General features: G+C 37.8%; 1 protein-coding gene across 1 annotated transcript; it reads right to left on the bottom strand.

Moving 5' to 3' along the window:
- Positions 1-1,334: 1,334 nt before the first annotated feature.
- Positions 1,335-21,216, bottom strand: LOC306854515 (serine/threonine-protein kinase TAO1-like). Its single transcript, XM_079392609.1, has 20 exons — positions 20,797-21,216; positions 11,477-11,721; positions 11,299-11,370; positions 10,518-10,619; positions 10,352-10,397; positions 10,100-10,196; positions 9,374-9,487; positions 9,036-9,127; positions 8,859-8,952; positions 8,689-8,770; positions 7,867-8,034; positions 7,451-7,666; positions 6,788-6,919; positions 6,407-6,643; positions 6,155-6,283; positions 5,866-6,069; positions 5,502-5,741; positions 4,655-4,867; positions 4,388-4,570; positions 1,335-4,079 (listed from the first exon to the last, which is right to left on the bottom strand). Exons 2-20 carry the CDS (start codon positions 11,606-11,608, stop codon positions 3,561-3,563), a joined length of 3,072 nt encoding a protein of 1,023 aa, XP_079248735.1. The 5' UTR covers positions 11,609-11,721; positions 20,797-21,216; the 3' UTR covers positions 1,335-3,560.
- Between the last annotated feature and the right edge of the window lie 3,201 nt (positions 21,217-24,417).

Here is a 24,417-nt window from a genome sequence, read left to right as displayed (position 1 = left end):
TACGCCGCCATCGATTTACTTAATTTCTATGCATTTTAAATCTTTATTTTGAACCAAATATACAATACGAACACTCTCCCCTGAAGACGACTCTAGAGTTTGTTAGATACACTTTATACTCGTGCTTTCACATTAGAGCTGGATTCATTTGGTAATAAGGGTCACACAAGATCTTTTGGGATATTAAGGAAAGGGAGAGACATGTTCTGCCTAAAGAGTTTTGTTTTCACCAATGATTGCACAATGGAGACGGAAGGGGGAGGGTAACATTGTACTCCATCAGATCAGAAGTGTTAAAACATGAGTAAAAATTTCACAAGAATGAGTCAGTCAACGTGACTCTTGCAGTCAAAGTGATGTGAAGCAAACCAACTAGATAAACTCGCTTGGGAAAACAAAGAGTTCGCTTGAAAAGTTCCCCCAAGAAAGTGCATTCAGGCATCCGTTCGTTGAAACGCTGGATCCAGGTGGAGCTTGGCGAGGAGTGATGGCATGTGAAGCAGTGGGGGAGAGTGAGGGCAGGTAGGGGCATCGGCAGCACACCTCATATCCTCACAATACTGGGCACTGACACCTGCGGTACGGGCGGCACAGAGGACAGAAAGAGAGCAGGGGAAGAGGGGGAAAAGATCCCTGCGTGTTTGAGAGGAAATTCTACTCATGAACTTGGTCATCTCAGTCGCTTATAACAGCCAAAAAATGAGGGAGAAAATATTTTTTGGGCTGTTAAATCTTTGGGGCAGCTATTGATTTCAGAAAATACATCATAGACGACACTACCAGTCAAACATGGACACCCCTGAATGAATGTAAGCGTGCTAACTCCTACAATACTATTTAAAAAGGATCACAGGATGCACCTCATGAACTTGGCTGAGAGGATTTGGCCATTAACTTTCCTATTAGAAGAAATGAGATTGATTTAAGCAAAAACGGTAAAGCTGGTAAGTTTGATTCATGTCAGTGAATCGTGTAGATTGAACGGTCATCATCTCACACACATACGTATGTTAATAAACGTCTCTGCTTGGCATTTCTCCAATGTTTTTGTAAACTTAAATGTAGGTAAATATAATTAATACTATGTATTTTTATAGAATATTTCCTTGCATACATGTAGTGAAAAGCTGTGTAGGAAAATGTCATTAGCTCGATTCTTCAAGAATGTTAATAAAACATTAAGAATCTACTTGGCAAAAGCTGTTTGGTTGAAATAAGGCTACACCTTTAATATACACTACTATTCAATAGTTTGAGGTCAGTAATATATATATATATATATATATATATATATATATATATAAATAAATAAATGTTTAAATAATTTTGATTCAGCAAGGACAGTAACAACATTTATAGTGTTATCCAGTGTAGGATTTCTATTTCAAATAAATGCTGTTCTTTTGAATTTTCTATTTATTAGAGAATCCTGAAATAATTTGATCACGATTACCACAAAAATATGAACCAGCATAATTGTGTTCAACATTGATAATAATAATGAAAAATCAAATCAGCATTCAGAATTATTTCTAAAGGATCATGTGACACTGAAGACTGGAATAATGGTTGCTTAAAATCAGCTTTGTCATCACAGGAATGAAATATTAAAATAGAAAACAGTCATAATAAATTATAAGAGCATAAGAGACTTCTTTAAATTAGAAAAAAACATATTCCCAACCGCAGACCTTTTAATGGTAGTGTATATACACTGAATATACTATTATTTAAAATATAGAAAAAAGTGGTAAAAAATAAGCAGTAGATGTGTCCAAACATTTGACTGGTAGTGAATGAGCATGAAACCGTGAACACACCGTTTTCTATTTAGTGCTGAGGTCATGAGACCAAATCAAGACTGTTTGCCTGCTCCAAAAGAGCCAGTTAAGTGTCACATAACAAAGCCTGCTGTCATGACCTCCAGAAAAAAAGGAAGTCATTCATGCTACCATTCCTTACATTCCCAGAGTGTCAAAGACATGACACAAACCTGATGGAGGACAGAGTACATTCAAACAGTTTCTGCATTCATTTCTTTTGATAAATCATGACAGTACTGTACTAAAACCACGGACAAATTCATAGCTAGCACTTCCTTAATGACCACAAAAGTCTAGTAAACATACTGGACATCCGCCATCACACACTACAGTTCACGGCTGCATTAGTCATTTCCATAGTTGAGAACGCTAGTAAAAATATTCCTCAAAACACAACACACAACATAAAGTGCTTCTGCTTGGCAGCTATTCAAAGGCACCTCAAAAGTTTATTAACATAAGAGTTTAGTATTACATAGTGGGATAATATAAGCTCATATTTAGCTGTACAAGCAAATATATTCACACCAACACGCTACACGCACTCTTCTTAATTGGACCAATACTGTCCCTTCATTAGCTTGGGGAACAAGATTAAACTTTAAATTTGGGAGTGTTTTTTTTAGCTACATGAAAACATTCATCTTGGCATGTCTTTACTGAGTAATTAAACCATGAACACATTCAAGGCATTGAACATATATCTGATATCTTTAAACTGGCATTGCACACCTAAAACATCACATACAATGAATAATCAAGGAAGCACCACATCTAAATGTGTCTGGACACCTGATCCAGATGAAAGCTGGTTGATCTAATAAAATGAAGGGAGTATCAAAAGGCTAAGAAGACTGAAGACAGGTTGTCTGGCCATAATTAGGTTGCTTAATGCAAGTACAGACTAAATAAAAAGTATGCTAGAGCTATGAACATATTTGTGCTTGCCTGCACTGTTTAAAATCTTAAAACACACTGATTGGGCAAGACAGCCCCCATTGACCTTTACTCTCCAACTAAACAAGTAAAAAAAAAAGTCTGTAAGATCAAGTTTTGAACCTATTGAAATGTGTATTTTTATTCACATTAATTTCAGTACAGTACTTGATGTATCCAAACTCAAATGAAACTTAAAAATCTGACAACTAAAAAACTTTCACTTAAAATCAACAGATTGGCCAGCTCTCTTCCTAACCCATATAATGCGCACACATAATCCATTTCTTTATTTTATTAAAACCCCAATTATTTTTCCTAAGAACATGACAGCAGGCTGACAGCTTAGATTGTATACTTACGTAATCATTATGCAAATCTTAAGAATTATGGCCAACATCTCCTTTTAACATCCTTTTGGTTAATGAATCCACACGTTAAGTGGACTAAAGCTAAATTAATAAACATCTATTTTATACATATATTATATTTAGCATTAAATGAATCTCATCAAGTGAGCTTTAAATCAGACTAGTGTTTTTGACTTTAGCTCTGCATGGCTGTCAAACAAGCTTCATACAAAGTTAGAATTTCTTTTGACCTGAGTGATATTTGCTATCGTTTACATGCACGTCTGCATGTAGGAAAGTGAAATGAGAAAGCGAAGGAAAAAAAAGAGGGATAGAGGGGTAGACGAGTGCAGCTGGCTCTGCTCTCTGTGCCAGTCTTTAGTGTGGGCCAGTGCGTTCCCCTACCCTGTGTGTGTTTGTGTGTGCAGGGTTGGCACAAACGCACTGGTGTCTATGTGTAAGACAGGTGCGAACCGTTGGATATCTGAGATGTGATGCTGGTGCTCCTACTCATGCCCTGCTCAGTGCGCCCCGCTGAGGTGGTCCTCCTAAGTGCCTGAGGGCTGTTACGCATCCCCACGCTGCTTTTTGGCATGGCCCCTTGGGGGCCCGAGGGAGAGTGGCCCCACGGAGGAAGCCCACCTCCTGGGATGGCTTGGCTCCAGCCCTGCTGGGCCAGTGCTCCTCCCTGACTGGAGTGGTAGTGGTGGCCGGCCCCTGAACCAGAGCTGCTGCTCCACTGTGTCCCCTGAGAGCCATCTGAGTGATGCTGATGGGGGATCCAACTGCCCGGGGCCCCTGGGAAGCTGTGGCTGAGGCCCTCAGGAGAGATGTTAGCCAACACCATGTTGCTAAAGCCCAAGCGCATGCTCTCTGAGTCGAAGGCCTCAATTTCTCGGGCCTGACGCTCCAGCAGGCTACGGATCCGCTCTGTGCGCTCGTTCTGCAAGGTCAACATCTCCTCTTCGATCTGTGGGACACAGCAGGGGACAGACAGTCAAATTGAATTATTAATACAGTTTCAAAAACGTTTGATGTACAGTGGCCCCAAAAAGCATTTTGGCACTTAATACATGATTAAATATGAATGGCATTGCATAAATAAATAAAAAATAGTCAGCTACATGACCAAATATGACAATACAAAATTTTATATTTTTTTACAAGAGCATAAAGGAACAAAGCTTTTTGATTATTAAGTTTAAGTGATTTATACATTAAAATAATAAATAAAAACAAAGGTGAAAGTGATTGTGCGTTTAAATGACTCTGTAGGACCTTAGTCTCCAGTAGGGCTCTCCGGAGGGACACTCTCTGCTCCAGCTCCTTCCTCTCTCGCTCTTGCTGAGCATCCGTCTGCATCTTGATCTTACTCTGATATGCATTCAACAACTCCAACTCCTGCTGCAGCTGCATCCGCAGCACCTGACACTCCGCCTCCTGCGCCTCGTCTAGACGTAACTGAGAGAGATCATCTATATTAGTTGATGATCAGAGATTGATGGTCAAACAGTTTTAGCGTATTGTTCTCAGTCTGGTACTCACAGCCTGTGTGGAGAGCATGTTGTTGATGGTGTGGTCATACTGTTCGGCGAGGATTGCTAGTTTCCTGGTTTGCTCTTCCTTCAGTCTCTTCAGCATGGTCTTGTGTTCGGGTTTTGGTATGCTCTCCAGCAGCTGGTTTCGCAGGGCTTTGTACTGCCGGGTCTGGGTCTTGCATGCATCCTGGAACTGTTTCTTGATCTGGAGCTCTTTGGACTGTCAGAGAGAAAATAAACACAAGTAAACAAAAAAACAAAGTTAGGGAAAATGAAATAATTAGGGATGTGCACAAATATTTGTGTTCAAAATCAATTAGTTGGTCATTCAAAAAAGTGATGAGCTGGTTTCAGACACATTTATGTTGAATGCAGCGATCCTCATTAATCAACTAGCTATTGTTGGAAAAAATTGTTGACTTAAGTTGGCATAAGTACAAATAATTAATAAGAAAAAACCCCATCTAAAAATAGTCCACCTCGCTAATTAACTAGTCGTTTGGTGGATAGCTAGCAGTCATAAATAACCAAATAATAATAAAAGAAATTCTAAGAATTAGTCAACCTCACTAATCAACTAGTCAATTGTTGGACAACTAGTTAGTTGACTAGTCATAAATACAAACAATAAACTAGTTGACCTTTGTGACCCATCCCTATAAGAAATCAGCAGGGTCAGATTTTTTCATGCTCTAAGTAATCCTAAACCTTATTTTAAATTTGGCAAACACTGTAATTGAACAACTATTTGGTTGCCAGCCCAGTTCTTCAACCACTATGCTATAGCACCCACTAAGCCTCTTTTCAAGGAACTGCAACCTACAACCTTGACTGGAAAACTCGAGTGACATTACCTTGAGGCTCTTGGGCTGCTGTCGGACCTCCATGACGTGTTTGCGTCTGAGCTCCCTCTCCCTGCGCTTGTTGTACTCCAGCTGGTTGGTGAGCTCTGTCTGGTGCTGCAGGCGGATCTGCTCTGCACGCATCTTCTGGATGTTGCTCAGGTGTCTGAACTCCAGCTCCTGCATAGACTCGTGGTGTCGGAGCAGCATGGCGTGCTCTAGATCCTTCTGCGTCTGACGCTTATTCAGCTCCTGAGAACAGACAAATGTCAGACTAATTAATGTCACTTATTTCTGGCTCAGTTTACAGCCAAAAAATGGAAACTAAATTTGGATTTGTGAGTTTGTGTACACGCAAGCTCTCCCGTCTGCTGACCTCTCTCATTAAATCTTGCTCCACGTTGTGACGTGCAATGAGAATTCGCCGTTTGAACCTGCGGCACTCAAGCTCCAAATACTGCCGCTGCCGGCGAAGTAGGTTGGCCTCCTCCTCTGCCTGGAAGTGCTGTAAGTTCTCCTTCTTCTTGGACAGCCACTCCTGCTTCTCCTTCTTTGGTGTGGACTGGTTCTCATTCAGCTCCTGCAATGAAAAAGTGCAATAAATGGGAATGTGCAATGGAATATAATGAGGGTAAGAGTGAAGCTGTCCAGATTGGCTTTCTGACCTCTTTGAGCTGTTCCTTGCGCTGTTTGTATTCACGTTTCTGAGACTCCAGGAAGCTGTTGAGCTCCTTCTTCTGCTGGCTCTGAATGTGCTGCAGGAATTTCTTTTCATCGTTGGCAAAAGTCTTGGCCTGGAAAGCAGAATGATGCATCATAAACAGATGATTCAGATGACTTTTTAGCATCTTTTTGACCTTACACATTAATAATTAATGATGTTTATGACTTGGTTTTGTATAATAATGTTACAGTACATCTTTCTCCATGGTGCATTGGTGCTTCTTGATGAGTTTGTCCATCTCGGCAGCAAAGCTGTTCCTCTGGTTCTCCAGTTCTTTGTCTAGCTTGAGTCTGTGCTCATCCATTTCGCCCTTCAGCTTGTTCTCAAGGGCCAGAAGGTGTTTCTGGTGCTGCCTTCGCATTCGTTTGTAGCCAGACATTTGCTCGCGCACCTCAGAGTCCTGCTCGTGTTCTTGAATCTGACGCGTCACCTAGGACACACAAAGACAAGATCTGTCAAGAAACCAGCTTTTATCCCTCAAGTGTTGTAGGAAACTGTGAACTATTAAACTTGAAGTGATCAGAGAGCAAACAGACTCCATGACTCTGTTCTTGGGAGGTAATCTGGCTCTCACCAGGGAGGCTGTGCGAATGGTGGCAAAGTGCTCTCGATTCCTGTATTGACGCCGTGGTGTCTGTGCTGGGGGAGACTGAGGCTCTGTGGGCTGTTTTTGAGCCTCGGTTTCTTCCTGGTAGCTCTCTTCCTCCTTCAGAAACATTAAGCATATTAGCATAATTTAAATGTGCATAATAGACACATTAAGCATATTAATAACATAAAAACAGAACAAGCATGCATGACATGTTCAGTGTGCTTTGTATTTCAAAGACAACTAAAGAGCAGTTACAAAAGATCCCACCTCTTAAAGTAAAGCTTTATTAATAATTCAAGCACATTAGTACTCAACTTTGATTACTTAAACTTTGCCTTAACTATCAATTTGTAATGTCTTGTAGCCTTTGACTAAACTGCAAAAGGTCTGGTCCATGATTAAGGCTGTTAATTCCAGCCAGGAAGAGACTGTCTGATTGACAAAGCAACCAACCACAGTTTGCTTCATTTTTGCATGATTTAGCGGTGGGTAAATTTGTGTGAAATATGGGTAAAAAGTGTGAAAAAGTTTTAAATAACAATGTGAAAGAATTATATTCCCTTTGCATATAATACAAAGCGAAGTCACTTTGGTAGAGAATAAATGTAATGTGAATATGTAAATACTTTGTGGACGTGCACAAACCGGTTTGACGTGAATCATGGAGCTGTTGGGTATGATGGTTTGGTCTTTCTCCATCAGGTCCACCTCGCTCTTGTTATCATCGGTGGCGTCTGTGGCGTCAGGCAGGCTGTTAACCGAGCTGCTCTGTGAGCTCGCGCTGATGGACATGCTAGGGATGGACTGGTTACTGCCCACACTGTTCACTGTGCCTGTGCGGCCAACACTGTGCTCCACCTCCTACAGCACATTAAATGAATGGAAACATCCTTTCAGTAAAAATATCCTGTATGTGTTGAGGCCATGCGTTTCAATATACTAGGACAAAACACAACTTCCTCCCTTGGCAGGAAGACACATTTACCCACACATTTGTAAAACACATTTGGCAGGGTACCAAGGGTCAAAGGAGGTCGCGATATGCTATTACAATAACTGACCTCCTCGTCGTCTGGGACCTCTGCCGCAGGGCCGTTGTGGGCCTCCTGAAAGAGGATCTTTTTCATTTTGCGGTACTGCAGGTTATCCAGCTCTCTCACAGCATCTTTGGTTCGCTGGATCAGGTCCATAAGCACTGACTCCGGCCGCTCACGCTGGACAAACGCATGCTGTACACAGAAAGAGGAGGTTATGATGATTAAGATAAAAGGATCAGATGCTTCAAAAGACACAGAGTGAGAATTTTTACTTGAAAATATTATCAGCTTCAACTGAACAAGTAGATTCACATATTACAGAACTCAACTGCCATTCAAAAGTATGAGTTAAGTAACGTTACATTTTTTAAAAGAAATTAACAATTTTATTCAGCAAAGATGAATTAAACTGACCAAAAGTGACAGTAACTGTTCTGACTGTTCGTTTGAATTTTCTATTTGTCAAAGAATCCTAAAACATGTGTCATGGTTTCCACAAAAAATATTAATCAGCACAGCTGTTTTCAACATTTATCATAAGAAATAATTTCAGGTATTTACAACAAACTAAAAAACAAAAACAAAACAAAATGTTATATTAATCCGAACTACTACCTCAAACAGGTCAACAAATAAACTTAGTTTTTGCAAAAAATGCGAGAAAACATCAGAAAGCCAGAGCTTTCAGAATAACAGCTAAAGTCATCAAAGTGAGGTGAAGATATAAAAGATCACATTCAAATAAATGAATTCTTGCAGTGTCCCTAAGCATTGCAGAAGAATCTTCAAAAGAGAACGCACTGAACTCCATCCTTCTGTTTGAACAGTGAACTCTTTTCAACTTACTTTCAGCAGTTCTTCAGAGTTGGGTCTATCGTGGGGCAACTTCTGTAAGCAGGAGTCCACAAAGTTTCTGAAGTAGTCCGTCCTGGGAAAAGAAAGAGCGAGAGGATTTCAAACAATACAGCTTTGACTTGAGAAAGGTTAAAGAACATGAGGGAAAAGCCATCACTCACCATTCACTGGACTGCAGGGCTGGACTCTCATTCTGCGCGATGTGGTATAAGGCACTCATTGCATTCATGTTGAAGAGTGGTGGTTTTCTTTCAGCTGAAGAACAAGAAGACTATCAGAAAAACAAACTGGGCACCTGAGCAAAATAATTAAATTTTATGAATCCTATTTCATCTCACCTAATTCAATACATGTTATTCCTAGAGACCAGATGTCAACCTTTCCATCATACTGACCCTCATCCATGGCCAGGATCACCTCTGGGGCCATCCTGAGATAGAGGAAACAGCAAACATTTTAAGAAGATTCCAGTGTTATGTAATACAACCATAAACTATCAATAACAAATTTCAGTAGTTGGAATGCCAAGACAAAATCTAACACACCTTTTAAGGCCTTTAAAATCTAATTAACTGTTTAACTGCAGACTTTTCTATGAATAATTAATTTCTATAGTGCGATAAGGCCTTTGAAGTTTATAACCATTGAAAGTCTTGAAGATAAATGGGCAACTCACCAATAAGGAGTACCCACAAATGAATTAGCAGGAGAGGCGATTGAAGCAGAACCAAAATCTGCCAGCTTCACCTGTCCAGGCTCTGTGAGCAGGATGTTCCCAGCCTTGATATCCCTGTCAAACAGCCAGGAAAGGGTAAACTTACAAAACTGAACCACACACTGCCCTGCTTTATATGGCTGATAATGTCAACATTTACAGGTTTTCAAGACATTATGTATAGCTACAGACTTAAATATTGACAAGGCATATTAACCAGCAAATACTTCTCATTTCAGTAATGCACTGGTATTATCCTTTCATAAAATAACAGCTTTGTGAATAGATAAGACATTTTTGAGTGAATTTAAAATGAATTTGAAATTTTCTACATTAAATATAATGTAATATATATTATTTTTTTAAAATCAGGTTTGGTACTAAGAAACTCTTAAGCCCAAAGTATACTTCACTTTTTACTTTGTACGCGCAGGTTGCACATGCGCATTGAATTTGTTTTGCAGTAATCAGTTGTTCCACAAGGTGGCAATACGATCTCGGGCCACTGTTTCACAGTAGAAAACAAAACTAAAAAGACGGAACAACAACAACAAAATAGCGCACAACATAAAATAGAGCATACTTTGAAAGGCTACGCGTTCGACTGTACGCATATGCTAGCATACGCATACAAAAACAAAGTATACGTTGGGCTTAACGAACTCAAACGCTAACATGAGAACTCACCTGTGAATCATGTTGTGGGAGTGAAGGTATGCCAACCCCTGCAAAGCACCATGAGTAATCGCTGCTATTTCCATCTCTTGTAAAGGTTTTTTGTGTACTGTGGGTAAAAAAAATTGGTTTGTAGAGGTCTCTCTGAAGATAAACAAATACTTCTATAAATAAATGCTCTTTGTTTGTAACTTGAGGTCGTATATGGAGTCCACATATCTTTGTGGGAATCAGCACATTAAGCAAGCATCAAAAAAAACTTACCCTCCAGGAGATCTGAGGCAGACCCCAGACAGTACTCCATAACCAGCTAGAGAGACAGAGACACATATCAGCTAGTAGTCCATGCATATAGAAAACAAATATATCAGACTGTTCATATACAAAAGATATGTGATCTGATAGCTGCTATTTGAGTTGGGTTTCTTACCCATGCTGTGTGCTCTCGCAGGTAGCATCCTTTATACTCTATGCTGTTTGGGTGCTTTATCCTCTGAAGGAATTTCACCTCCTTTATTATATCCTGCCATTTCTGGAAGAAAAAAAAATAAGAACAGAAAGCAAACAGTTATACAATGAACCAATGCATATGAAATGCATAACTACTTTTCAGATAAACAGTCAATAGAGCCTTTTCTTTCATTTCTGTCTGTAAGGATGGTTCTTTTATATTGCATGTGCATTTGTAAAAGTTTGTTTTTCAGACAAAATTTATAGGAGTGTGCAAGGCGATTTACTAAGGTTTTTAGTAGTCAATTTGCCAGTATTTGTGGCATTATTTAATACCCAGAAAAGTATGTCTTATGTCTTAACCCATTTTGTGAACGTGTTGTTAGTAGATTATTCGCACCTGATTTTTATCGGCTTTGCTTGTTTGCGAGCTTATGCTAATTTGTGCTGCTCTTGGTAGAGTGCATTGGTCATTATGGAAATGTGCTGGCTGTCTCTGTGTTCAATAACTTGCACATTGTTAGTAGATCACCCACAGAACTTTACACATCAGCGCTTTAATGAGATCAAATCTGGCCTTAAACCTTTAACTCATTTATTGGTGAACAGAAAAAGACACTACGTATCAGAGCTCTGATTAAATAATGAATCATGGAATACATGCATGCATAGGTTACAGTCTGGAGGAAGACACAGTCCTGTGTAATCTCTCTTAATTTAGAAAGAAAGAACAACATGAGAAAATTAGTGTTTATTTTCACCTCATTGGACTGTTTTCCACTATATGACATTTTCTTGATGGCCACCACCTCTGAGGTCCGCACATCCCGTGCCTTTAAAAAATAAAATAAAAAATTCATTCATTTAGTAGAAGAATGATTATGTCTTCACTCTTCAGTATTTAAAAGCCATTTTGTTGGGAGATGCAAAAGTACTCACAAAGTATACAGCGCCAAAGCTGCCATGACCGATCTCTCTCAGGTCTGAGAAGAGTTTTTCAGGGTCTTCTTTAAAAAAGAGATCTGCGATCTCGGGGTCCTTCAGACTCCCCGCGCGAGCAGCGTTGGGCATTCTGGGAGGGGGCGGGGCCTGGGTCGCAGCCACCAGTCACTATCTGGGTCTGCGACACGACAGCCCCCACTGATGGCTCATCTGCAAGACAGTGGCCTCATACGGACCAAAACCTGACAGAGAGAGAGAGAGAGTGTAGCATTGCATTAGAAAAATGGGATTAAATCAGAAAATATTTAGTGAAAAAAATTCAGTGTTACTTTCTTTTTTAAGTAGATTTTGATTGCCATGTTTTCAATGGAGACTCAAGACATTTTGACTCCATTGTATATGTATACATCAACACTCCTGTGCTATGACTTAACAACAAGGAGGAATCATAAAATTTCTCAACTCTATGAGAAACTACATGCCCAAGCTGCTGTTTGCAGTAATGTACCCGAGGCTGATGCGCTGGGTTTGCGCATTACAGCAGATGTGGTCAGTGAGTTCCTCTTGTGAGCCTCAAGAGAGAGGGAGAGAGGAAGTGTGCAAGAGACAACCAGGAGCTGCAGTCATAACATCAATGGCTCTCCCATTCTTACAAACCATTCTTATGTAAAGCCATCCCCAACACAGCTGATCAAATCATTCATTTTCACTTTCAGTGTCTTGTCTCAATGAATCAATTCAAAAAACTGATTAAATGGTTCAGATTCACAAGTCTCCACAAGACATTTTTACATATAATATATATTATCATACAATATCATATCATATATATACAGAGGTGACCAAAATTATTAGAACACTAGTATTTTCACCAGCTAAAAAATTGGTTTAGCTAAGTTATTTCTCTTTTGCTGTAGTGTGTCAGTGGGAAATATCAGTTTACATTTCCAAACATTCATTTTGCCATTAATTGTAATAATCCAGTGAGATTTGTTGACAACAGCCAGTGCTCCACACAGAGATCTGATCTCATCATCATCCAGTCTGTCTGGAATGACATGAAGAAACAGAACAAACTGAGACAGAATAAATCCAGAAGAACTGTGGCAACATCTCCAAGATGCTTCAAGAAACCTACCTGCAAAGCTACAGTACTGTTAAAAGTTTTAGGTACTTGGCTGCAGTCAAAAATAAATGTCAAATAGATTTTCTTTATCAGTTAACCTCTATTAACTAAATTAAATCAACATTTGGTGTGACCATCCTTTAAAGCAGCTTTTGCCCTAGCTACACTTGCGCAGTTTTTCAGGTAGCTTTGCAGGTTTCTTGAAGCATCTTGGATAAACTAATACTTTTTACTAATATAAAACTAATACTTTTATTCAACAAGGATGCATTCATTTGCATTAATCAAAACCGGCAGAAAAGATATTTAGAATTTTAAGAAATATGTCTACTATAAATAAATGCTGTTCTTTTGAACTCGTCCTGAAAAATTGCATCATGATTTCCACAAAAATATTAAGCAGCACAGTTTTCAACAGTTATGATAATAAGACATTTTTTCTTGACAGCAAATCAGCATATTAGACAGATTTTTGAAGGATCATCATCATTTTGTATAAAAGCCTCAAGTAAATCACAATTTAAAAATGGAAATAAACACGACTGTTAGAGAGATGATTATGATGTATATAAAAGAGGCAGAAATATTCAGCTTCATCTGATGCAGGTGAGGTGGTTTATTGGCGAGTGGCTGTTGTTAATAAGCGGAGTGTCAGAGCAGTCGAGCACACTCTGGCCAAAACTCAGGAGAGGGATTGCTTCCAGCATCGGCTCCCATCTGAAGCCCAGCAACAACTAGCACATCAGTTTCCATGGCAACAGCATCTCTGAGCCAATGGCCAAGAGGCTGCAAACTATCCTCTCAGAACACCCTCTCGAATGATGTTATCTGCTTACGTGCATGACTGACTAACCGACACAGCGATATAATGAGAGACATCATGACACCTGGTCCACAGCTGTATACGTCTGAACTGAATCATTCCAGATAGACACACCTTGTAATCTTTCGGTTGAGAATTTCTTCAGCTCCACTGCGTCACAGTTACAAATGTCCGTCACTATTTCAAACGCAAACCCTGGGAGTTTGCATAACTATGTCACCTTATCCATGGTTAGCCAGACACGGGACTGACACACAGGACAGAGTGAACAGCTAAAATCTACACTTAAAAGTGAATACGACATCATCATGAAACAATTATTATATAAGCTGGTTTTAGACTAGGAGTGGTTGGCTCATACATAAGATTGGCTTGGGATGCACAAAATGGACATCACATACTAATATGTCAGTACTTAAAGGGATAGGCCACCCAAAAATGAAATCTGTCATCATTTACTTACCCTCATGTCAAATCTTGTGGAACATACACACACACACAAAACATTTTAAACTGTATGTGTCCATACATGAAGTCGATGGAGTCCAAAATGAAAGTCGAGCCATTTTTATTTATAGTGCACTACACTATACAGATTGTTTCAAAGCAACTTCACAGTAATAAACAGGAAAATAATATAATTAACCAAATTAATTAACTTCTTTAAATGAGAGACAAATCCAAATTTTGCTAAAATGTCATTATTCAGCTCAAGTCAGTTCAGTTCAATAACGGTGTAAAGTTCATTAGCTACGAAACAAGTTCAATTCAGCTATAATGGGATTTCTGCAGGTTTTATGAAGGTAAATACAAGACTTTTAAGACCCTTTTAAGACCAAGTAGAGAAAATTAATGGAATAAATTTAATGGAACACAAAACGTCAAATGTTCTCTAAATGTAAATGTTTTATATTCACAATGTTTCAAACTTTGAAAATAAAACTTCAACAGATTTTTTGTTCTTGGTTTAAACATGAAAACAAGATTTTAGGTTCATTCTGCATCTTAAGTAGACATCTTGTATCTTGATTTAAGGATGTTTAGATATTTGTATTGAGAAAAAAAATTCTGAGGAAGATATTCCTTTTTTTTTTTGCAATGTATGCAGCACTTAATGCCATAACTTTAAGAATTTACGATTTTTTGCTCCAATTGAAGATCTTTTAAGGCCTTTTAAGAAACCCTGTATTAGCAGCTCTACAGAAGACAACAGTGTCGGTATTCAGCTCAAGTCAGTTTAATATTGATCCAGTTCATTTCAATAACAGTGTGGATTAGGGGTGGGCGATATGACCAAAATGTTATATCACAATATGAGTGATTTTATTTCACGGTAATGATATATATCACAATATATTTGTTTTAAATAAGATGTCAAAATGTTTTATACCATAGAAATTTCATAATTCTTGTCACCCGTGTCAAAATCACAAAAAAGAAGATAGTCCAAAATCTCTAACGGTTGACAAATTTCTACCGATTAATTGTGTCTACCGGTATATCGCTCACCCCTAGTGTGGAAGTTGCAAAATTAATCAATTATGTAACAAATTCATTTCAACTATTAAGCAGCATAAGACAGTAGTGTCATTACTCAGCTAAATTCAGTTCAAGTTTGGTTCTTATTCGATAGTGTTAGTGCAGTCGAATCAATAGTGTATTTTAAACCCCACTGAGACATTAGCTTTAAGACACAAAAAAAAACAATACATTTTTTTAAGAATCTTCTTTTGTGAAGGAAACATTATGAAGGTTTGGAACAACATGATACATTTTATTGACTGGGTAAACTATTCCTAAGTTAGTTATAACACCAAATTTAACTTTAACACTCATTAATACCAGTTTTGTTATAGTTACACAAGTGGCCTTCATTGCCACTGTGTGCTTTATTAGTAAACACCATCAAACTATAGGCAATGACCTCATTCTAAAATAGCGCTTTGTTTGTTGCTGGAGCTGGTTGGGTTCGGGCCGCTGCTCCCCCTTCACTGCTGCTCAGATGATCGGCTGCACAGACACAATGCTGAGAGCTCAGGGCTGATGTCTCAGTCACAAGACCGGCCCGAGCACCGGCCTCCCACCACACCAGCTGCCTCACACTCTCTCTGCCCACACACACACCAATCAACCCACTCGAATCACACCATCCCGTTCACCTTTACACATGCATGAGCACTATGCAGAGCTGACAGACACTATATCTGAAAACACTTAAAGTAGGCCAGGCCCAGGTCATGCAATATTTAGGGTTTTGAAAGGTTGTTTGAACTTGAATTTATATATATTTGTTTATATTTTGACAACAATTAACCATAGGCATTCATGTATTGTGTAAAGTGTAATAGTATTGAAAATAGGCTCTCCAAAAAGCAAGGTACATGCGATGATCATTTTAAGGAAGTAATTAAAAGTTTATTTTTAAACACTAATGTTCAAATGTTTGCTATTACAGTGTTTCCCACAGAATTTTGTGACACTTGTGGTGGCAGGTGATGTCACATATTAATTTGCATATTTATGACGTCACTGCGTCAAGTTTGCGTTCAGACGAGTTTTGGCACTTCAGATGATCTACTCTATGAACTGTCACATACTGCAATACAACTGAATGCCCAATAAAGCAGTTCACATTATATATTCTGTTGTCATACATAAAACAGGTATAAATAGTGACTACGACCCTTTAATACTACATTAACCAGGAATCACTCACTATACTCCTTAAAATCCTGATTTATAATCGCGATACCATCTGATAAAATCAACATAAATCTACACTAAAAAGCGACTATATGCAGTGGTTTTGGCTATTACCATTTTATCTTATTCAGCACACTGCCTGCAAACTATGCCATATTAACAGATGAATTATGTTCATATTTAAAAGTTATATTAAACAGTCAGTAAGCGTCAGGTGCTTGAAAACGCTTTTTTGTAAATGATTTATTGGCGGTACGGCCAACTGAAAGCACTGTTACTCTGCCGCTCACTGCTCAGAACAGACGCCGAGAGGGGGGTGTGTATATATATATATATATATATATATATATATATATATATATATATGAAAATACGTATTTTTCAATTAAAGACTGCTTATACATTTAATATGGGCTGCTTTTGGTGCTTGACACTTTTTTATTGGTCATTTTGTGTTTCAAGAAAAATGTAAAATGTTTCTCTCTATTTCACAACATTGAATGATGACTTCCCTTACTGATCACGTCTCTTGCGCAGCTGGATGATGGACTCGTGAAAAATATTCACGTTGTTTGTATTCACCAAACCTGATTTACTGAAGTCAAAACACGGACGGAATTGGCATTAGCGCGAGCGCCGTTTGATGTGAGGCTGGAACGACCTTCTTCGAACAGTTATTCACAATTTCTGATTTAACGTACTGCGTGAGGGTGGCTGTGACTGGATGATGACAGGTATCAGTGATCATTTTCAAGTGATCAGCACTCCTGCTGTTGTATCAGTCAGTGGTTAGCAGAAACGGGACAAGGGAGGTCACGTACGGAGCACATGAATTAATCCCAAAATACGGGACATCCCGGCTAATACAGGACGGTTGCCAACATCTTCCAACTGAACGATAACTAAGGTTTTTTCAAAAAAAGTCACTAGGTTTGTCAGTATGTACCTTTTATGGAAAAAAGCAGCTAAAAGGGTCTGAAAGTTGCTAAATCGAGTTCTGAAGTCGCGCTCGTGTGTGTGAGACGCGGGAGCTGATGGCAGCGGGCGGTGAGTATTTGTGGCGGTCGATGTGGATATTGTGTGGTGGGCCTTAACAAATAAATCAACATGTGGGAAACACATTTTGAAATATTTTAAAATAACGTTTATTCCTGTGATGGCAAAGCTGAATTTTCAGCATCCTCTTCAGTCTTCAGTGTCACATGATCCTTCAGAAACCATTCTAATATGCTGAATTATTGCTCATGAAACATTTATTATTATTTTCAATGGTGAAAACAGTCGTGCCGTTTATTTATTTTTTTAACTATGAGGCATTTTTCAGGATACTGAGATTATTGGAAACAGAAATATTATAAAAGTCTTTACTGTCATGTTTAATCGATTTAATGCATTATGGTGATTAAAAGTATATATTTATTTCATCTTACTGACCCAAAACATTTGAATGTTAGTGTACATATTCATGTTTATATATAAATGTTCTTTTAAATGAATGCTTATTCATTCCATTTTAGCGCTAGTTCTTTAAAATTAACATTCAAATGACTGTTCCGCATCTAATTTTCCACCTCAATTCAAATTCATTGGCATGGAATTTAAAAAAGCAGGGATGCGAAGCAATCATGCTAACTAACTGCCAGATGCTTAGCATGTGACACAGGCTGTAAGGGCAGAACGAGATGACACCCCATCATGCCATTCAACAGACACACAGAAGGAATGTGGCAGGACAGGACGACACAACAGCAGGGCAGGAACTACCTACATAATGTCGCTTGCTTTCTTTCACGCAGTGTTTCTCTATTTCCTGTTCACTCAGCTCATGTGCTAATGCCACTTCAAATCTCCCATCAACCATTTCAGTGCTAATCAGCTCTTTAAGTCAACATCAACATTCTTAACTCCTTCACTCATTTCCTTCAGACTTTATCTCATTTTCCAACGAACTGACAAGTTTAAACAAAACTACTAGAGTCAAAGTAAAGCTTAGCCACACAAATGGAGAAATGCTGAGTTGCTATTCAGGAATGTGCGAAAAGCTGAAAAACAGAACTGTAACTGCCACCGCAAACACAAGGAAATAGTTCTATCGGTCCAAAAACTCAGCTTGTTTGTGTATAATATTATCAAATCAATATCATTTCAGAGACGTTTTCACACTGTAGGTATTTATATTACTGTCCTTCACCAAATAACCCTGTCCTCAAACACTGTCCGGTCACGAATGACCTGAAAGAATTCGTCAGGATATCAAACAACTTACCCCTCTCCTTAAACAAGCATCACAACATCCTTTAAATTCAGATTAGGAGGAATGTCTAGGAAACTCCTCCGTCGGAGCAGGGAGTTCCCTTCATTTGCAAGACAAACAGCAGCACAGCTCTGACCCAGTGCTTCTCCATGGGCAGAGCTTTAGAGATGCTGCAACGCTTTGTATTTAGAAACACTGAGTATGACCTTGTGAGTGATTAGACCCTGCGTTCTAGCTGCACCTGCAGAGATCATTTCATTTGGAAATTATACCATGGTCCTTATTTAAGAGACCATTCTAGCTGCTAAATATCTGATATCATTGGTTTTTTCCAAGCAATACTTTTACTTTTCAATATAGTATTGACTTTTGGAAAAGCCCTTGATGCCTCTTTAGAATCCCTGTAAAAAGTGTGCTTATAATTATTGTTTCTTCTATAACTATAATCAAAAAAATACTACTTTATGCTATACTTCCACGGAACAGATAGTGTTGAACACAAGACAAAAAATACATCAGAATTCAGTGTTTAACTGCTGCAAGTACAATCATGACTAACAATTTCAGTTACCTTTCTTTGTGACAAATATAAAAATATTTAAAATTGATAATGGATTGTACTTTTTGTGGTGCTCCTAGTGAAAATATTGGCAGCACAAGTACAAACCTACACTACTGTGCCAGAAATACTACTACTAATAATATTATTAATTATTATAAATAAAGTAAAGTAATATAAATAAATGCATGTAAATGTTATGACTAACAACTTGGTTTATTCATATAAAACTCAATCTATTATATTGTAATATCTGATTATAATATTTCATTATAATAAAAACAAATATATTCCTTTGTGACAAATATAAAAATATTTGATCTTTTAAAAATAAATTGATCTTTTTTGTGATGCTTCAGTAAAAATATTGTCATGGCAATTACAAGTCTAAACTACGGGGACAGCAATATTAATAATAATAAAATCAATATAAATAAATAAATGAATAAATAAAAGCAAACATTATGACTAACAATTTCAGTTATATTGATACAAAACCCAATTAATTATAATATCTGATCATAATATTTCATTACTCTAATAAAAAAAACAAATATATTCCTTTGTAACATTATTTGTTTTGTGTGTTTGTGTGTGTTCAGCCCAAACAATGGTTAAATAAATGTCTGAACTACTGGGCAAGCAATAATAATAAAAATAATTAATTAAATTTACAAAAATGTTTAGTTAAGCCCTTAAATAATAATCATACTTAATTGCTCGGGAGGACAAAAATTCAAAGTTGGTCAGCGCAACACTAGATCTCACTGTGCAAGAACAGCTATACATTTGGGATATTTGAATCAATTATTATCCTGCCAGAGCGAGGGATGCATGGAAAGTGTCAAAACTGATAAGACTAAAACTTGTGTTAGTCGCTTGATGACATCAATGATAATCAGAGGTCTGATATCAGATGGATGTGGGAGTGGAGACCCGGAGGGCTCAGTGTAACAGATGCTGTTGCGGAGAGAGGACAGAGGTTCAGATTTGAGAGGCAGCAATGAGGTCAGAGAAAGACAATCACGGTGGAGAAAGCAGGCAGTGTCTCTCAACAACAGAGGCACTATTCAGCCTCTCGTTCACACACCACCAGTTTGCATGTTTATGAGCAATGCAAAGCCATAAACAAATGCAGCAGAGCTTCATTACATTACAATCAGAGCGGCCATTTCCACTGTGCCAGCGTACGAGCATCAATATACAGGTAGGACAGCAGGAAATACTATACAAGACCAGCAGAAGCAATAAAGCAATCATAATGTCTAAGAGCCATTTATGAATCATCAGATCTATAACAATAAAGACAGCATCCCATTGACAGATGGAAATTTCAGAATGTAAACAGTAGGTCCATCCATCATGATCGTTCAGTCTGTACATCTAATTAAACTGCTGTTTACACAGATACTTAAGCCTAGATGGTCAACTGCACTTTACAGGAACAGCATGTTCTTAAGTATTTCAGACCACAATAAAGTAACACACCTTAATATGCATGACACAAATAATCATAATAGACAACATACACAAGGTGGCATCCATATTACACACAGATCACACACCCCAGTGCTAAAAACCCAGCATACACATGTGCATTTCTATATTATGAATATGAAGATGATCTATTAAGTTTCATCACCTGCAGCCAAACTTCATCAGTCAAACCCATGACTTGGGTGGAAACTAATAAACTTAGATCAACACGGTTACGTTTTAAATGTTAATTCACTGGAATGGGCTACAATAAACAGAAAACGTTTAACCAAGACATTCTGCGGTGTTAAAAAAAGCTAGAAATGTTTATTTTGACATGAACTTAAGTTAGCAGAAGAGCTAACAGCTCACTTACCCTCCCAACAGGCCAGGATGAGCAGCCAGCCCGAGAAAACTCCTCCGACCACAACAACAACAAACCCAGTGGACAGAAACACGCCTACCGATCCCAAATCAGTCCCGACAAACTTATAGATCGCTGTCAAGCATGAGTGTCCGCTAGAGAAACTCCTCCAGCCCGGTGCAGCTCTTCACTCTCCCGGGTTACTGCTGCTGCTAAAGATGGCGTCCGAGACAGATCCACTCCCTGACGGCTTAAAACAGAGATAAACACGGTCCGTTTACAAACCGACAGCGAGACCACACCTTAGTTTCGGTCCGAAATGCTCAAGACTGTTGTTTTTTACACCAGTGTGTTTGGACAGTGGGGTGATGATCATGATGTGGTGGTGGTGGTGGCTGTGATTTCTCTCTCTCTCTGCCCTCCTCTAGTGATGTCGCCGTGGAATCGTTCTTTTGAACTGAATCTTTTTAATAACTCGCTGGAGCCGGTTGGTAAAAAGGCGCTCGAGAATCCAGCCAGTGAGCCAGAGTGTGATTGTTATACTAAAGTTTCATTTTCTATTTATTCCCTAAAAGCAGGCAAAAACACAAAGTTTTGAGGGATTATAATAGTACATATTTTTATATGCAGTACGTTTTAATAGTGTTTTCAAGCAACGTTAAAGTAGGTACGCACATGAACAAAATTTGCTTATCTTTATACACCATGTAATTATGTAATAAATACAAAGCAAACTGACAGACTTTTGTATTTTACAAAAAAATGTTGGCTATTTTACCACAAAATCGTAATGGCGCGCGAGTATCTCTGGAGCTCTCTGACTCTCTGAATCGGATCTTTTGAACCGGTTCATGAAACGAACCGATTCGCTAAAAAGAATTGGACCAATGCTGCGCTCCTCCTCTCGTCCTGGTTCCTGGAACGCCAGTTCCGCCCTCCAAATGTGGGAAACTCCCACCGGCCCCTAGAGACAGAGCATTAAACCCCCTGTAATAAACAGTTATTCACATAAATACCTCCTTTATCAATATTTAAGATTGCTTGCTGGTGCTGCCAAAATCTATAAGGAATGCCAAAGCTCTGTAATGGATTTAGATTCTTATTTTTTTTAAATAATTATTAAGATATCCCACCCTAATCCATTGCAATTTTAACTGCAGCAGTTCTTTAGAGGTAAACACAGATCAAATCAGAGGAAAATGTAATGAAACGTGATTCCTTGAAAATAAGTGGCTGCAGTAGGCTACAGCAATGCAATTTCAACATTATGATTACATTTGTTGGCATTTCTTGAATAATACATTTTTAAAAATTCTATCACATGAAGTTATCAGTTTAACATATGGAAGTATCTTGAAAATATATTTTGGAAATTTACCAATTATGATGATCCCATGTGCTAAACTAACAAATGCCTTACAAATCATATGATGCTGCTGCTGTCTCCTCAGAAAATCCCTAAATGATTCTGATGATTTTTTCTGTGTCTGAAGTATGAAGTTAAAAAACCCACCAGCACTCACACATTTGGATTTGAAGATAACTAGGACAAGCAGAGCAGAAGTCATAAAAATCAAATGAAAAGGATTACAGCTTGCCTCTGTTGTAAACATACAAGAATCCCAGCCTTATACACTACACATTTCACCACAGTTTAAGCCTAAAAATGTAAAGAGCTGTAGGCTTTCTGGGTATTGCTTAATATTGGTTATCATCATTGTTATGGATCAATAAGAGGTTAAAGCTGATCCCTGGGCAAAATTATTACAGTGATGTCAACAAGCCTGCAAGCAACCAATTGGTAAACAGAACAGAGAACTAGAGCTCTGGGTTGGTTCTGAGGCAGCCGTGTCTCCCAGCCAATGAGAACGCAGGATGCTGTCACTGTATCCAGGCGAACAGAGGGTTTTGAGACTTATGGAGCATGTTTTATGAATGGGATTTAAAGAGCCATGCTTCATCCCGTTGATGTCATTATAATGATTTAACATAAAACAACAAATAAATTCTCTAGAGACTAAATGACCCATTTGACTTAATATGGCTATATACTTTGAAAGAACTCTTGGTGTTTATCAAATGTTCCAAATGGAATTAAATTGTTCAATAAAAGATAAGAAAATAAAACAAAAAACGTTAAAAAACACATGATACAAGCTGTGTCCTGCATAGATGGTATAATGAGAAATGAATGTGAGCTTTATACCTCCCAGGATTTCCTGAGAATAAAAGAGGATGTACATGTACTGTAAAATCACAGTCTTTTTTAAATTTAGATTTACAGGGTTTTGTGCCTTTATTTATAGGTCAATGGAGCAAGAAAAAAGAGAGAAAATGATCGGGATATAATGCTCAATTCGAACCAGCATGTGCATAAAATTGTGCACTACCCACTGCAGCAGTGCTCAGACAGCTTGCAGATATATTTAATGCTGTAAATAATGTGTGTGCATCTATTTGTTTGTGTATTAAGAAACAAAAAAGCTAGACATATCCAAAGTATTTTAAGTAGTGCTGTCAAATGATTAATCATGATTAATCGCATCCAAAATAAAAGTTTTTGTTTATATATATATATATATATATGTGTACTGTGTATATTTATTATGTATATATATATATATATAAATACACACACATACAGTTTATATTTAGAAAATATTTACATTTATATATTCATAATCTACACAGTATACACACATATATTATGTAAACAAAAACTTATATTATGGATGTGATTAATCGTTATTAATCGTTTGACAGCACTAATTTTAAGATTTAATATTATATAAAATTTTACATTAAAGTCAGAATAAGAAATACTACCATGATGCTTACTAACAATTGTCATTATATACCTTACAAGTACTTAATATATTAACAGTAATGTTTTTGCTCACATCATTGCATTGTTATAAAAATAACTTAATAATGCTAGAAATATAACTATTCCTAAAAATAGCCTTTATCTCCTTTAAGCTAAATTTTGGAAGTAGAAATGTTAATTGACAGTTTTTATGTCATAAGATTCACTATAGGTTTTGGTAAATGAGAGTTAAGGCCCGTTCACACAAAGGACGATTACTATAAAGATAGCGATAAAGATATAGTCCTAAAAATTGTTCTCAATATTAAAGAATAGCAGAGTCCATAACAGCTATAACAATAAAGGCACAGAGAAACTACATAGTTGGAATCACTTTCAGAACGATTTTTTCCAGCTGATGAACGAAACAAACACTGACAGCCAATCAGAATCCATCCTGCTTTTAAGGAGCTCGAGAATTTCAGAATCAGAATTAGCTTTATTGCCGGGTACGTATGCACATACAAGGAATTTGTTTTGGTGACAGTAGCTCCACAGTGCAACAGAATGACAGCGACATAGATAATAAAAAAATAATGTACAAATATACAAAATGGCACAAACACAATATACAGAATAGACAATTTAGTATGTACAGGTATGTTAGGTGAAAATTTGAAATGTAATAAGTATGTGTGTTAAATAAAAAATAAAAATAAAATGTGTGATAGTGTTGTGTGTTTGATGTTTATTGTTAAGAGTTCAAGTGTTCATGAGATGGATTGTCTGAGGGAAGAAACTGTTCCTATGTCTGGTTGTTCTGGTGC

Source organism: Barbus barbus (assembly GCF_936440315.1).
Source record: "Barbus barbus genome assembly, chromosome: 34".
Taxonomy (NCBI): domain Eukaryota; kingdom Metazoa; phylum Chordata; class Actinopteri; order Cypriniformes; family Cyprinidae; genus Barbus; species Barbus barbus.
This window is presented reverse-complemented; position numbering and strand designations above follow the sequence as displayed.

What these genes read in the sequence shown, in the direction of transcription:
- LOC306854515 (XM_079392609.1), bottom strand. Translation starts at nt 11,608, where the DNA reads ATGCCCAACGCTGCTCGCGCGGGGAGTCTGAAGGACCCCGAGATCGCA. An exon ending in AATGCACCATGGAGAAAGAT is followed by an intron (nt 6,284 to 6,406) that starts GTACTGTAACAT and finishes TCTGCTTTCCAG; the next exon opens with GCCAAGACTTTTGCCAACGA. An exon ending in AGCAAGATTTAATGAGAGAG is followed by an intron (nt 5,742 to 5,865) that starts GTCAGCAGACGG and finishes GTCTGTTCTCAG; the next exon opens with GAGCTGAATAAGCGTCAGAC.